Below are 13,574 nucleotides of genomic sequence, written 5' to 3' on the forward strand. Positions count from 1 at the left end.
TTTGGGGGCCTGCACTTAATTGGGAGACACATTATACTTTTCACATGTTAAATCTGTTACCATTAGGTATGTTACCTGTGTTTTGAACTTAAAGACTTTCAACTCTTAGATAAGTTTAGGTGTCACTTGCAAGTAGATCTTAATAGGACAGAACATACTCCTTTTCTTCATGATAATCTTATAATTGGGTAAATTATTTTGATTGAGAATGAGAGACAATTCAGACTGCAATATTAGCTGCTTTTCAGGTTAGTTTTGATGTCCCCTTGCCCCCCAGCCTATATATGTTAGGATTCTATTTGTGTATTCCTAGTTTTCTACACAGGATGAAACAGGCTGATCTCCTGATGTAAAGGGGTAGTGTTACTGGCCTTGTGTGGAAAATTCTTATTTCCAGTTAAAATAATTGAAGTTGTAAAACCAGAGAACCAATAATTGATATTTATTATACAGAAATGTGAAGGCCATTATGCATATGCATTAAAGGAGAGGGTGTTTTGCAGTGAATACTATACAAACCGAGGACATCCACATTGAGAAACAATATAAAAATAAACACCGACCAAGAGTTGCAAGAAAGAACTCAACTTCTACCCCCTACTCCAATCAAACATACTTTCCACAGGAAAACCTGGTTTCAATTCATGCTGAATTGTTCAAATGGAAAGGAAAACTAAGTCAGGTAGAGACAACACGTGGACTGGTTTTTGTACTTTCAGAGAGTCAGAGTGAAACTCCACTCAGGCTCACATTTCGAATTCACTTCATACTAAAATTTATCTCTAGTCACGTAAGCAATACCTGGAGTGAAACTTAATTGAGTTCATTGAGTTGGGAAATTTTATGGGGCTAGACAGGTTTGGGGGTGGAGATGAAAGTTATAATCATTCATTTAATTACTGAAGATCTGTTATCAGGTCTGGGTTGTCTGTATTAGCCCTTTGACAGTCTGTTTTTCTGTAATGGTCAAGAAGCATGATCCATTAAAAAATGCTAGCATCATAAATGCTTGACCTTAGCACAATTTGGTGCCTGTCTTCTTTATATTCCCAAACACCAGACTTTATATTAGCATACTTTTGACACCAAATTGTCCTTCTAAATAGGTTTAGTCTTAATCTTCTCTTTGCACTCACTACTGAATTGAAAGAAATTGAAACTTTTTAGAGATTTGGGTAGATAGATGGCTGTGTTGAAAGATTAATGACTAGGAGAGTATCTGTGGCTTAAATATAGACAAAAATATTTCTAGAACCCTTAAATATAGACAGAATCTATAAATTTATGAAGGAAGTCAAAAATAGGGAACAAGAAGATCTGGACTCAGGATGCTATTCAGCAACTGAAATTTCTAACTCCCTCAATTCAATCAGAGAGGAGACATATAATCTGGAGGAATGAGGAGTCATGTGCTAATGGGTAGAAATTCTCATGCTACCTCCCTCTCTTATAAATTATAATGCTGACTGCATGAAGGATGTGGTTGAGAGATACATATTTCTCATTCAGATTTTTGTCCTAATGAATGAGGGAGTAGGATAATGCTAAGAGAGAGTATAGAATATATTTCTGATTTTAGAGCTGTGAGAGCCAGGTAATCAAATTTGCAATATTCTCATTAGGTTAGAAAAGGAAAAATGAAAAAATCATTAGTGGGACATACAGTTCCAGAGGCCATCTGCTCCAAAAATGAGTTTTGTTTCCACTGCCCCTTATTCAGAGACAGTTATTTCAATAACTGCATTACTTAGTAGAGTGTGAGAGACAAAGACTGTGAAAACATGTATTTAAGATAGAAAACAGGGGCCCCTGGCTGGCTCAATTGGGAGAGTACATGACTCTTAATTTCAGGGTCAGGAGTTCAAGTCCCACATTGGGTGTGGAGCCTACTTAAAACAAAAAAAGATACAAATTTTAAAAAATTTAATAAATGGTTTGCTCTATATCTCACTCACATTTTGTGACTGGAGAACTCCAAATCCCACTTAGATATTCCTGCTTATTCAAAAGCACACTGGATGGAAGTAAACCAAGAAATGAGAGAAAATTATTATGGTGTGTGTGTGGGTTCAAATAGTTTATTCACCTCTGTAGTGGAAAAACAAGGAGAAATAAAATCTGCTTACAATGGCCAAAATTTATGGAGAAGCCCTAAAGTTGCTTTCCCCAAATCACAAATCTGATTCAAGAGAAGGAAAAAAATGATGAAAAACATCTCATCACACAAAACTCAGTGTGGTGTCTCTGATAGTCATCAGCCAGCAGAGGAAAAAGGAGAAACCCACCCACTGGTTTTAGGATTTATTGAAGGCTGCCAGCACAGCCCAGATCATCTCTGTGGCACTGTGCTTTGTCCCCTCCACTTCAGGGTCCAGTTCTACTAGGTCCTTGGCTCGATTCATTGCCACATCATACTTGTCATCCGCCAGAGAGGAGAAGACATTCTCTAGTACATCAGAGGAGTGGGCTAGCACCAGGAGTGCTAGTGTTCGCTTGTCCATACGTTGAGGGTCATTTACCCACCGCTCTAGGACACTATCTTGAAGTTTTTTCACTAGTCGCTGTTTCTCTGTTGTATTGGTCACTGGATGAGTAGTCATGTCAAATAGGAGGAAATTCTGCTTCTCAGTGGTTAGAATACCCTTCTCTACTAGATTCTTTGCAATTCGCTCTCTTACATTTCTCAGCTGGTACTGTAATTTGAAGGGGTTCCAAGTCTCACCTTTGGGAAAAAAAAAACAGAAGACTTGAACAACACTATAAGCCAACTAGACCTAATAAGACATCTACAGAACATTCCACCCTCAAGTGCAAATGGGACATTCTCCAGGACAGACCACATTCTAGGCCATAAAAATCAGCCTTAATAAACTTAAAGGGGGGACTTTTGGGTGGCTCACTGGTTGTGTGTCTGCCTTCAGCTCAGGTCATGATCCCTGGTCCAGGGATTGAGTTCCACATCGGGCTCCCTGAGGGGAGCCTGCTTCTCCCTCTGCCTATGTCTCTGCCTCTCTCTCTGTGTCTCTCATGAATAAATAAATAAAATCTTAAAAAAAAAAAAACTTAAAGGGACTGGAAACACACAAAATATGCTATCCAACCACAATAGAATTAAATTAGAAATTAACAGAAGGAAATTTGGGAAATCCAAAATATGTGGAAATTAAATAAAGAACCAATGAATCAAAGAAGAAATCACAGGGAAATTTTAAAAATATTTTGAGTTGAATGAAAATGAAAACACAACAGACCAAGACTTATGTGCTACAACTTAAAGCAGTGTCAAGAGAAAAATTTATGATCCCAAACGTTGTATTAGAAAAGGAGATGTCAAATCAATAACCTACCTTTCTATCTTAAGAAAATAGAAAAAGAAGAGCACGCTAAACATGAAGGAAGCAAAAGAAAATAATAAAGATTAGAGAGAAGATAAATAGAAACAATGAAAACAATAGAGGAAATCAATAAAATCAAAGTTGGTTCATTGAAAAGATCAACAAATTGACAAACTTAAACTGACCAAGAAAGAAAGAAGACTTAATTTACTAAAATTGGGAATGAAAGAGGAAACATCACCACTGACCTTACAGAAATAAAAAGGGCAGTATGACGACACTATAAATAACAGTATGCCAACAAATTAGATAACCTAGAAGAAATGCACAAATTCCTTGAAACACACAAATTACCTAAACTGACTCAAGAAGAAAGAGAAAATCTGAATAAATCTATAACAGCAAATAGATTGAATAAGTAATTTAAAACTCCTCACAAAAAAAGCATGGTTTAGAGGGGTTACTAGTAATAGTACCAAATGTTTAAAGAATGCTACGAATCCTTCACAAACTCTTTTAAAAAAACAGAAGAGGAGGGAGCACTTCCTTAGTTCATACAGTTAAGTATCAATCTGATACCAAAACCAGACAGACATCAGAAGAAGACTATAGACCAACATCCCTTATGAATATAAGTACAAAAATATTCAACAAAATACTACCCAAAAAAATCCAGCAACATATAATAAAGAGTATGTAACAAAATTAAGTAGGACTTATACCAGAAATGCAAGGTTGTTTTAATATCCAAAAATCTAGGGACACCTGGATGGCTCAGTGGTTGAGCATCTGCCTTTGGCTCAGGGTGTGATCCCACGTTTCTGGGATGGAATCCTACACTGGGCTCCCCATGGGGAGCCTGCTTCTCCCTCTGCCTGTGTCTCTGCCTCTCTGTGTGTCTCTCATGAATAAAAACTCTTTTAAAAAATCCCAAAGTCTAATTATGTAACACATCATATCAATAGAATGAAAAGCAAAAACCAAATGATCATCTCAATCAACACAGAAAAAGTATCTGACAAAATCCAACATATTTACATGATAAAAACACTCAACAAACTAGGGATAGGTAGCAACTTCCTCAATCTGATAGAAGGTATTTACAAAAACCCCACAGGTAGCTTCATATTTAATGGTGAAAGAGTCAGCGATGTCCTACTAGGATCAGGAACAAGACAAAGATGCCATTTTCATCACTTCTATTTAGCACTGTACTGGAAGTTCTAGCCAGGGCAATTAGGCAAGGAAAAGAAATGAAAGCGGGGCAGCCCTGGTGGCGCAGCAGTTTAGCGCCACCTGCAGCCTGGGGTGTGATCCTGGGGACCCTGGGTGGAGTCCCACATCGGGCTCCCTGCATGGAGCCTGCTTCTCCCTCTGCCTGTTCCTCTGCCTCTCTCTCTCTGTGTGTCTCTATGAATAAATAAATAAATAAAATCTTAAAAGAAAAGAAATGAAAGCATTCAGATCACACAGGAAGAAGTTAATCTATTTTTATTTCCAGATGACATGATCTCGTATACAGAAAAATCTAAGGAATCCACTTAAACTATTGCAACAAATAAATTCAGCAAAGTTGCAGGATATAAGATTAATATACAAAAATCATAGGAGTTTCTATACATTGGCAATAATCTGAAAAAATTTTTAAGTGACATTTATAATATCAAAGAGAGCAAAATACTTAGGAATATTTTTAACAAAAGTAGCATAAGACTTGTACACTGAAAGTTACAAAATATTGTTGAAAGAAATAAAGAATATCTATTTTTTTAAAAGATTTTATTTATTTATTAATGAGAGACACACAGGGAGAGAGAGAGAGAGAGGCAGAGACACAGGCAGAGGGAGAAGCAAGCTCCACGCAGGGAGCCCAATGTGGGACTCGATCCTGGGACTCCAGGATCATGTCCCACGGCCAAAGGCAGGCGCTAAACCACTGATCCACCCAAGGATCCCCAAGAATATCTAAATAAATGGAAAGATATTCCTTTTTTTTTTTTTTAATATTTATTTATTCATGGGAGACACACAGAGAGAGAAGCAGGCTCCCAGCAGGGAGCCCAATGTGGGACTTGATCATGGACCCCAGGATCACACACAGAGCTGAAGGCAGATGCTTAACCGCTGAGCCACCCAGGCATCCCAAATGGAAGATATTCCATGTTCATGGATTGGAAAACTTCATATTATTAAGATAGCAATATTCCCCAAATTGATCTACGGATTCAGTACAATTCCTATTAAAATCCTACCTTGCTTTATTACAGAAATTGACAAGCTAATTCTATAATTCATATGGAAATGCAAACGACCAAGCATGGTCAAAAAAATCTTGAAAAAGAATAAAGTTGGAGGACTCGCATTTCATGATTTCAAAACTACTACAAAACAACAATAATCAAAAAAACAAAACAAGCAAACAAAGCCTACAATAATCAAGAGAGTGTGGTATTGCATAAGGACAAACATATAGATCAAAAGAAGAGTCCAGAAATAAATTCATACATATATGGTGAAGTGATTTTTGACAATGGTACCAAGATAAATCATGGAGGACAGAACAGTGCTAGGACAACTGTATTTATATATTCATGCAAAAGACTGAAGTTGGAGCTCTACCCATACGATCTACAATTAACTCAAAATGGACAATAGACCTAAGTGAAATAGACAAGCTATAAATCTCTTAGAAGAAAATGCAGGAATAAATCTTCATGATGTTGGGTTAAGCAATCATTGCTTAGATATTACACAAGCAATAAAAGAAAAAGATTAATTGAAAAGTATTAAAATGGAAAACTTTATGCTTTTTTTTTTTTTTAAAGATTTTATTTGAGTGGTCAAGAGTGAGAGAGAGAGAGCAAGCATGAGCAGGGGGAGGAGCAGAGGGAGAGAAAGAAGCAGGCTCTCCTCTGAGGAGGAAGCCTGATGCTGGGCTTGATCTGGGAACTCTGGGATCATGACCTGAGCCTAAGGCAGACATGTAACCAACTGAGCCACTCGGTTGGTACCCTCAAACTGTATGCTTTAAAGAACACCATCAAGAAGTGAAAAGACAGGGCAGCCTGGGTGGCTCAGCAGTTTAGCACTGCCTTCAGTTCAGGGCCTGATCCTGGAGACCTGGGATCAAGTCCCATGTGGGGCTCCTTGCATGGAGTCTGCTTCTCCCTCTGCCTGTGTCTCTGCCTCTCTCTCTGTGTCTCTCATGAATAAATAAATAAAATCTTAAAAAAAAAAAAAAAGAAGTGAAAAGACAGAATGGCAGGAAAATTTTGCAAATTCTGTATATGATAAAAGAGATTATATCTAGAATATATTTGAAAAGTACAACTCATAGTAAAAACGGTAAACCCAATTAAAAAATAGGTTAAGTATATGAATAGACATTTTTCCAAAGAAGATATACAAAGAGCCATAAATACATAAAGATGGTCAACATCATTATATATTAGAAAAATCCAAATAAAAATCACAACGATATACCACTACATATTCATTAGGATAGATAAAAGAGAATAACAAGTATTGATAAGAATGTGGAAGAATGAAACTCATACACTGGTGTGGAAATATAAAATGGTGTAGCCAACTTTGAAAAACTGGCCCCATCCCTGTCCTTAAGATGTTTAAAATCTAGTATGGATTAATAGTGGGGAGACAAAAATAATATATATATTTTAATATTTTATTTATTTATTCATGAGAGACACACAGAGAGAGAGAGAGGCAGAGGCAGAGGGAGAAGCAGGCTCCATGCAGGGAGCCAGACGTGGGACCTGATCCCGGGACTCCAGGATCATGCCCTGGGCTGAAGGCAGACACCCAACCACTGAGCCACCCAGGCATCCCCAAAAATAATATTTGAAGCAGGCCCTAATGACAAACTCGAACTGGACATAGATGATAAGGTTCTTTAAAATGTTAATCATTGAGATATGACATCAGGGATGATGATAGAGTGGGAAGTGCCAGACATTCATCTCTTCACCTAGACAACAATTATACTAGAACCTAGAATCTTTTTTTTTTTTTTAAATTAGGCCATGTACCCAGGGTGGTGCCCAACACAGGGCTTGCACTCATGACCCTGAAATCAGGACCTGAGCTGAGATCAAGAGTTGCACACCTAACTGAGTGACCCACCCAGAGCCTGTAGAATATATCTTTTTAATAACTATTTGGAACTCTGGAATCTATTTGAATGCTTGTAGGTTCCAGGCCAAGGCTTGACTGGCAAAGTGTGGTTCATACTAGCCTATTTTAGCCTTCAGCACAATAGTGGATATTTAGCCCCTAAAATCCCCTTTAAAAAAAAAAAAGATTATTTATTTATTTATTAATGAGAGACAGAGAGAGAGAGAGAGAGAGAGAGAGGCAGAGACACAGGCAGAGGGAGAAGCAGGCTCCATGCAGGGAGCCCAATGCAGGACTCAATCCCGGGTCTCCGGGGTCACACCCTGGACTGAAGGCTAGCCCCTAAAATCCTAAACACAAAGACATATAATGTAAGAAATGAGGGACAAAATACTATAGATCATACAGCAAAGAAACAACAAAATGGCAGAAGTGTCTCCTTATGAGTAATTATTTTAATCTATCTATCTATTTAAAAAATATTCTATTATTTATTTGAGAGAGAGAGAGAACACAAGCAGGGGAAGCAGTAGAGGAGGAAGAAGTAGACTCCTTGTTCAGTAGAGAACCTGATTCAAGGCTTGATCCTGGGACTCTGGGATCACGACCTGAGCTGAAGGCAGATGCTTAACTGACTGAGCCACTCAGACATACCATGAGTAATTACTTTGAATGTAAATAGATTAAGCAACTCAGTCACAAGACAAAGGTTGACAGGATGGGTTAAAAAACATCATCTAACTATATGCTATCTACAAGAGACTCACTTTAGTCACATTAAAGACCAATAATCCTTATGAATATAGATGCAAAAATCTTTAATAAAATATTAGCAAAGTGAATCCAACAGCCTATTGAAAGGACTATTCACCATGGACAAGTAAAATTTATCCCAGGAAAGTAACATAAAAAAAAATCAAATGGACAAAGGATCTGAATAGACTTTCCAAAGAAGATATAAAGATGGTCAACAGATGCATGAAAAAATGCTCAACATCATTAATCAGCAAAGAAGTGCAAATCAAATCACAATGAAATGACAATTCACATCTGTTAGTGGCTGTTATAAAAAGACAAGAAAAAAACAAGTGTTTTTTTTTTAAATATTTTATTTATTCATGATAGACAGAGAGAGAGAGAGAGAGAGAGAGAGGCAGAGACACAGGCGGAGGGAGAAGCAGGCTCCATGCAGGGAGCCCGACGTGGGACTCGATCCCGGGACTCCAGGATCGTGCCCTGGGCCAAAGGCAGGTGCTAAACCGCTGAGCCACCCAGGAATCCCCGAAAAAACGAGTGTTAAAGAGGATGTGGGAAAAAAAGAGAACATTTGTGCACTGTTAGTGAGAATGTAAATTGGTGCAGTCACTTCAGAAAACAGTATGGAAGTTCCTCAAAAGTTAAAAATAGAAGTATCATGTGATCCAGCAATTCCACTTCTGGATATTTATTCAAAGAAAATGAAAATACTAACTGGAAAAGATATATGCACTGTGATATTCACTGAAGCATGACATTACAATAGCCAAAACATAGAAGTAATTTAAGTGTTCATCAATGGATGAATGGATAAAGAAAGTGTATATATATATATATATATATATATATATATATATATATACACACACAGTGAAATATTATTTAGCCATAAAAAAGACATCTTGTCATTTACAACAACGTGGTTGAAACCTGAGGGCATTATACTAAGTGAAATAAGTGAGACAGAGAAAGACAAATATTTTATGATCTCACTTATATGTATAATCTAAAAAACAAAAACCTGAAAGGGGTGCCTGGCTGACTCAATCAGTGGAGCATATGACTCTTGATCTCAGGGTTTGAGTCCCACATTGAGTATACAGATCACTTACAAATAAAATCTTAAACAACAACCACCCCATAACAACAACAAAAAAGCTCATAGATACAGAGAACAGATATCATTGGTGGTTGCCAGAGGCAAGAGATGGGCGGTGGGGGGGTGGTGGTGGAAAAAAAAATGGGTGAATATAGTCAAAAGGTACACACTTCCAGTTATAAAATAAGTAAGTCCTAGGAATGTAATTTTTTTTTTTTTTTTTTTTTTTTAATTTATGATAGTCACAGAGAGAGAGAGAGGCAGAGACACAGGCAGAGGGAGAAGCAGGCTCCATGCACCGGGAGCCCGATGTGGGATTCGATCCCAGGTCTCCAGGATCGCGCCCTGGGCCAAAGGCAGGCACCAAACCGCTGCGCCACCCAGGGATCCCTGGAGCCTGTCTTTGGCCCAGGGCACAATCCTGGGGTCCCGGGTTCGAGTCCCGCATCGGGCTCCCTGCATGGAGCCTGCTTCTCCCTCTGCCTGTGTCTCTGCCTCTCTCTCTCTCTCTCTCATGAGTAAATAAATAAAATCTTAAAAAAAAAAACCTAACTAGTGATAGTCTAAACTGAAAGCCTTACTGAGGGATCCCTGGGTGGCGCAGCGGTTTGGCGCCTGCCTTTGGCCGAGGGCGTGATCCTGGAGATGCGGGATCGAATCCCACGTCGGGCTACCGGTGCATGGAGCCTGCTTCTCCCTCTGCCTGTGTCTCTGCCTCTCTCTCTCTCACTGTGTGCCTATCATAAATAAATAAAAATTAAAAAAAAAAAATGAAAGCCTTACTGATAACTTCAACAGTCAATTAACACATATTTTGTATGTTACATGTATTATATACTGTATTCTTATAATAAGCTAAAAAAATTAAATTTTAAGAAAATCATAAGGAAAATACATTTACATTGTTTTGTTTTGTATTGAAAAAAATCTATGTATATATGGGCCTGCATGGTTCAAAACCATGTTGTTCAAGGGTTAACTGTATAGAAAATCCCAAAGAATGCACAAAAATGCTACTAGAGCTAATAAACTAATTCAGCTAAAGTGCAGGGTACAAGGAAAACACACAAATATCAGCTGTTTCTACACACAAGTAATGAACAAAGGAAATTAAGAAAGTAGTTCCATTTATAATAGTGTCTAAACGAATTAAAAACTTAGGAATAAGTCTAACCAGAGGTGAAAGATATATATGCTGAAAACTACACAACATTGCTGAAAAACATTAAAGATGACAAAAATAATGTAAAGACATCCTATATTTAATGGGCAAAGGACTTGACACCGTCAAGTTATCAATACCACTCAAAGAGATCTACAGGTTCAACACAATCCCTAACAAAATTCCAGGAGTCTTTCCCACTGAAATGGAAAAGCTGATCCTCAAATTCACATGCAACTTCATGAGACCCAGGATAGCCAAAACAATCTTGAAAAAGAATAAAGTGGGCAGCCTGGGGGGCTCAGCGGTTTAGCGCTACCTTCAGCCCAGGGCCTGATCCTGGAGACCTGGGATCGAGTCCCATGTCGGGCTCCCTGCATGGGGCCTTCATCTCCCTCTGCCTGTGTCTCTCATGAATAAATAAATAAAATATTAAAAAAAAAAAAAGAAAAAGAATAAAGTTGTGACACTTATACTTTCCAATATCAGAAATTATTACAAAGCTATAGTAAGTAAAACAGTATGGTATTGGCATAGGTCAAGCATAGATCAATGCAATAGAACAGATAGACCAGAAGTAAATCCTCACATCTATGATCAACTGATTTTCTTTTCTTTTTTTTTTTTTTTAAGATTTTATTTTTTTATTAATGACACACACACACACACACACACACACACACACACACAGAGGCAGAGACACAGGCAGAGGGAGAAGCAGGCTTCACGCAGGAAGCCCAATGTGGGACTCGATCCCGGGACTCCAGGATCACGCCCTGTGGCCAAAGGCAGGCGCTAAACCGCTGAGCCACCCAGGGATCCCCGATCAACTTATTTTCAACAAGGCTGCTAAGATTATTCAATGGGGAAAGGTCGATCTTTTCATGGATATAAGACCAAAAGTGCAAGCAACAAAAGAAAAAATAGATAAATTCGATTTCATCCAAATTAAGAACTTTTGGTATCAAGGATTACCATCAAAAAGGTTGAGAAGACAATCTACAGAATGGGAGAAAATACTATAAATGATGGATCTGATTAATATTATATAATATTAATATATATTATATATTATATATGATAATAGGGATTTATATTCATAAAATACAAAATATTCCTAAAATTCAGCAACAATAACAACAGAACCCAATTTAAAAAATGGGCAAAGGACTTGAATAGACATTTTTCCAAAGAAGATATACATGGGATCCCTGGGTGTCGCAGCGGTTTGGCGCCTGCCTTTGGCCCAGGGCGCGATCCTGGAGACCCGGGATCGAGTCCCACATCAGGCTCCCAGTTCATGGAGCCTGCCTCTCCCTCTGCCTATGTCTCTGCCTCTCTCCCTTTCTCTCTCTGTGACTATCATAAATAAATAAAAAATTAAAAAAAAAAAAGGAAGATATACAAATGGCCAATACACCCATGAAAAGATGCATATCACTGGTATGGTAGGAAAATGCAAATCAAATTGAGATATTCCTTCATGTCTACTAAGGGAACTATAATTAAAAACCAAACCAAACCAACAAACAAAAAAATAGAACAAGTTTTGATGACAATGTGGAGAAACTGGAGCCCTTATGCATGGCTGGTGAGAATGTAAAAGGGTGCATCCTTTGTAGAAAATAATTTTGTGGTTTCTCAAAACGTAGAACTATTACATGACCCAGCAATTCTACTCTTATGTATATATCTAAAAGAGTAGAAAGCAGTGACTTGAATAGATATTTGTATATTAATGTTCATAGCAGCATTATCCACAATACCTAAAAGGTGGAAACAACCCAAGTGTCCATCAACAAATGAATTAAAACAAATGTGGTGTATCTGAACAATGGATTATTCAGTGGCCATAAAAAGGAATGAGATTTTGATATATGCTACAACATGAACAGACCTTGAAAACATTATGCTTAGTGAAATAAGACAAATATAAAAGGATAAATATTGTATGATTCCACTTATATGAGTTACCTAGTGCAGGCAAATTCATAAAGACAACACATAGAAAAGAGGTTGTAGAGAATGGGGAGTGGGGAGTTAAGAAGGATGTTTGGGATGATGAGAAAGCTTTGGGTACAGAGAGAAGTGATTAGTTACATAACACCTTGAATACATTTAATGTCACTGAATTATACATTTATGAATGGTTAAAACAATAAAGATTATGTTATATGCATTTTACCACAATAAAAAAAGTTAACTATATGTCCCCCCAAATTAAAATATATCCATAGGGCAGCCGGGGTGGCTCAGAAGTTCAGCGCCACCTTCGGCCCAGGGAGTGATCCTGGAGACCCAGGATGGAGACCCACGTCGGGCTCCCTGAGTGGAGCCTGCTTCTCCCTCTGACTGTGTCTCTGCCTCTCTCTCTGTGTGTCTCTCATGAATAAATAAATAAAATCTTAAAAAAGAAAAAAAAAATCCATAAAAAACATGTCTGTGAATGTCCATAGTAGCATCATTCATAATAGCGAAAAAGTGGAAATAATCCAAATGTCTATCAACTGATGAATCAATATATAAATGTGGTATATCTATACAATGAAATATTAGTTAGTGATAAAAAGGAGTCAAGTAAAACTTGGGAAATTCTAATAAGATTGGTGGATTTTATCAATGTCAATATCCTATAGATCATAATATACCATAGTTTTGTAAAAGGTTATCACTGGGGAATTCTGAGCAGAGTATATAAAGGATCTCTCAGTATTACCCCTTACAACTGCATGTAAGTCTCCAAGTATCTCAGTACAAATTTCAATTAAAAAATTTGTCCCAGAAGGTGACATTGGCTGTGACCTCAAAGTGACCAGTGGAAGAAGATTCTCCTAAAATTTTATGCCATAGGTCTACTTACTTATATTAAAGTTTTTGAGGGACGCCTGGGTGGCTCAGCGGTTGAGCATCTGCCTTTGGCCCAGGGCCTGATCCTGGGATCAGGGATCAAGTCCCACATCGGGCTTTCTGCATGGAGCCTGCTTCTCCCTCTGCTTATATCTCTTTCTCTCTCTCTCTTTCATGAATAAATAATAAAAATCTTAAAAAAAAAAATAAAGTTTTTGGACTTGCCCTTAAAAAAAAAGAG

The 13,574-nt window shown here is 37.8% G+C and overlaps 1 protein-coding gene across 3 annotated transcripts in view; it reads right to left on the reverse strand.

Moving 5' to 3' along the window:
• Nucleotides 1-426: 426 nt before the first annotated feature.
• GOLPH3L (golgi phosphoprotein 3 like) overlaps nt 427-13,574 on the reverse strand; it is a 42,139-nt gene continuing 28,991 nt past the window's right edge. For 2 of the 3 annotated variants that reach the window (XM_038562144.1, XM_038562143.1), the window contains one exon: nt 427-2,746. In XM_038562144.1, the coding sequence (XP_038418072.1) occupies nt 2,295-2,746 (452 nt within the window). In that variant the 3' untranslated portion in view covers nt 427-2,294. The remainder of the gene's footprint in view (nt 2,747-13,574) is intronic. The other variant, XM_038562145.1, reaches the window with a different exon arrangement.

The sequence above is a fragment of the Canis lupus genome, chromosome 17, assembly GCF_011100685.1.
Source record: "Canis lupus familiaris isolate Mischka breed German Shepherd chromosome 17, alternate assembly UU_Cfam_GSD_1.0, whole genome shotgun sequence".
Classification (NCBI taxonomy): Eukaryota; Metazoa; Chordata; class Mammalia; order Carnivora; family Canidae; genus Canis; species Canis lupus.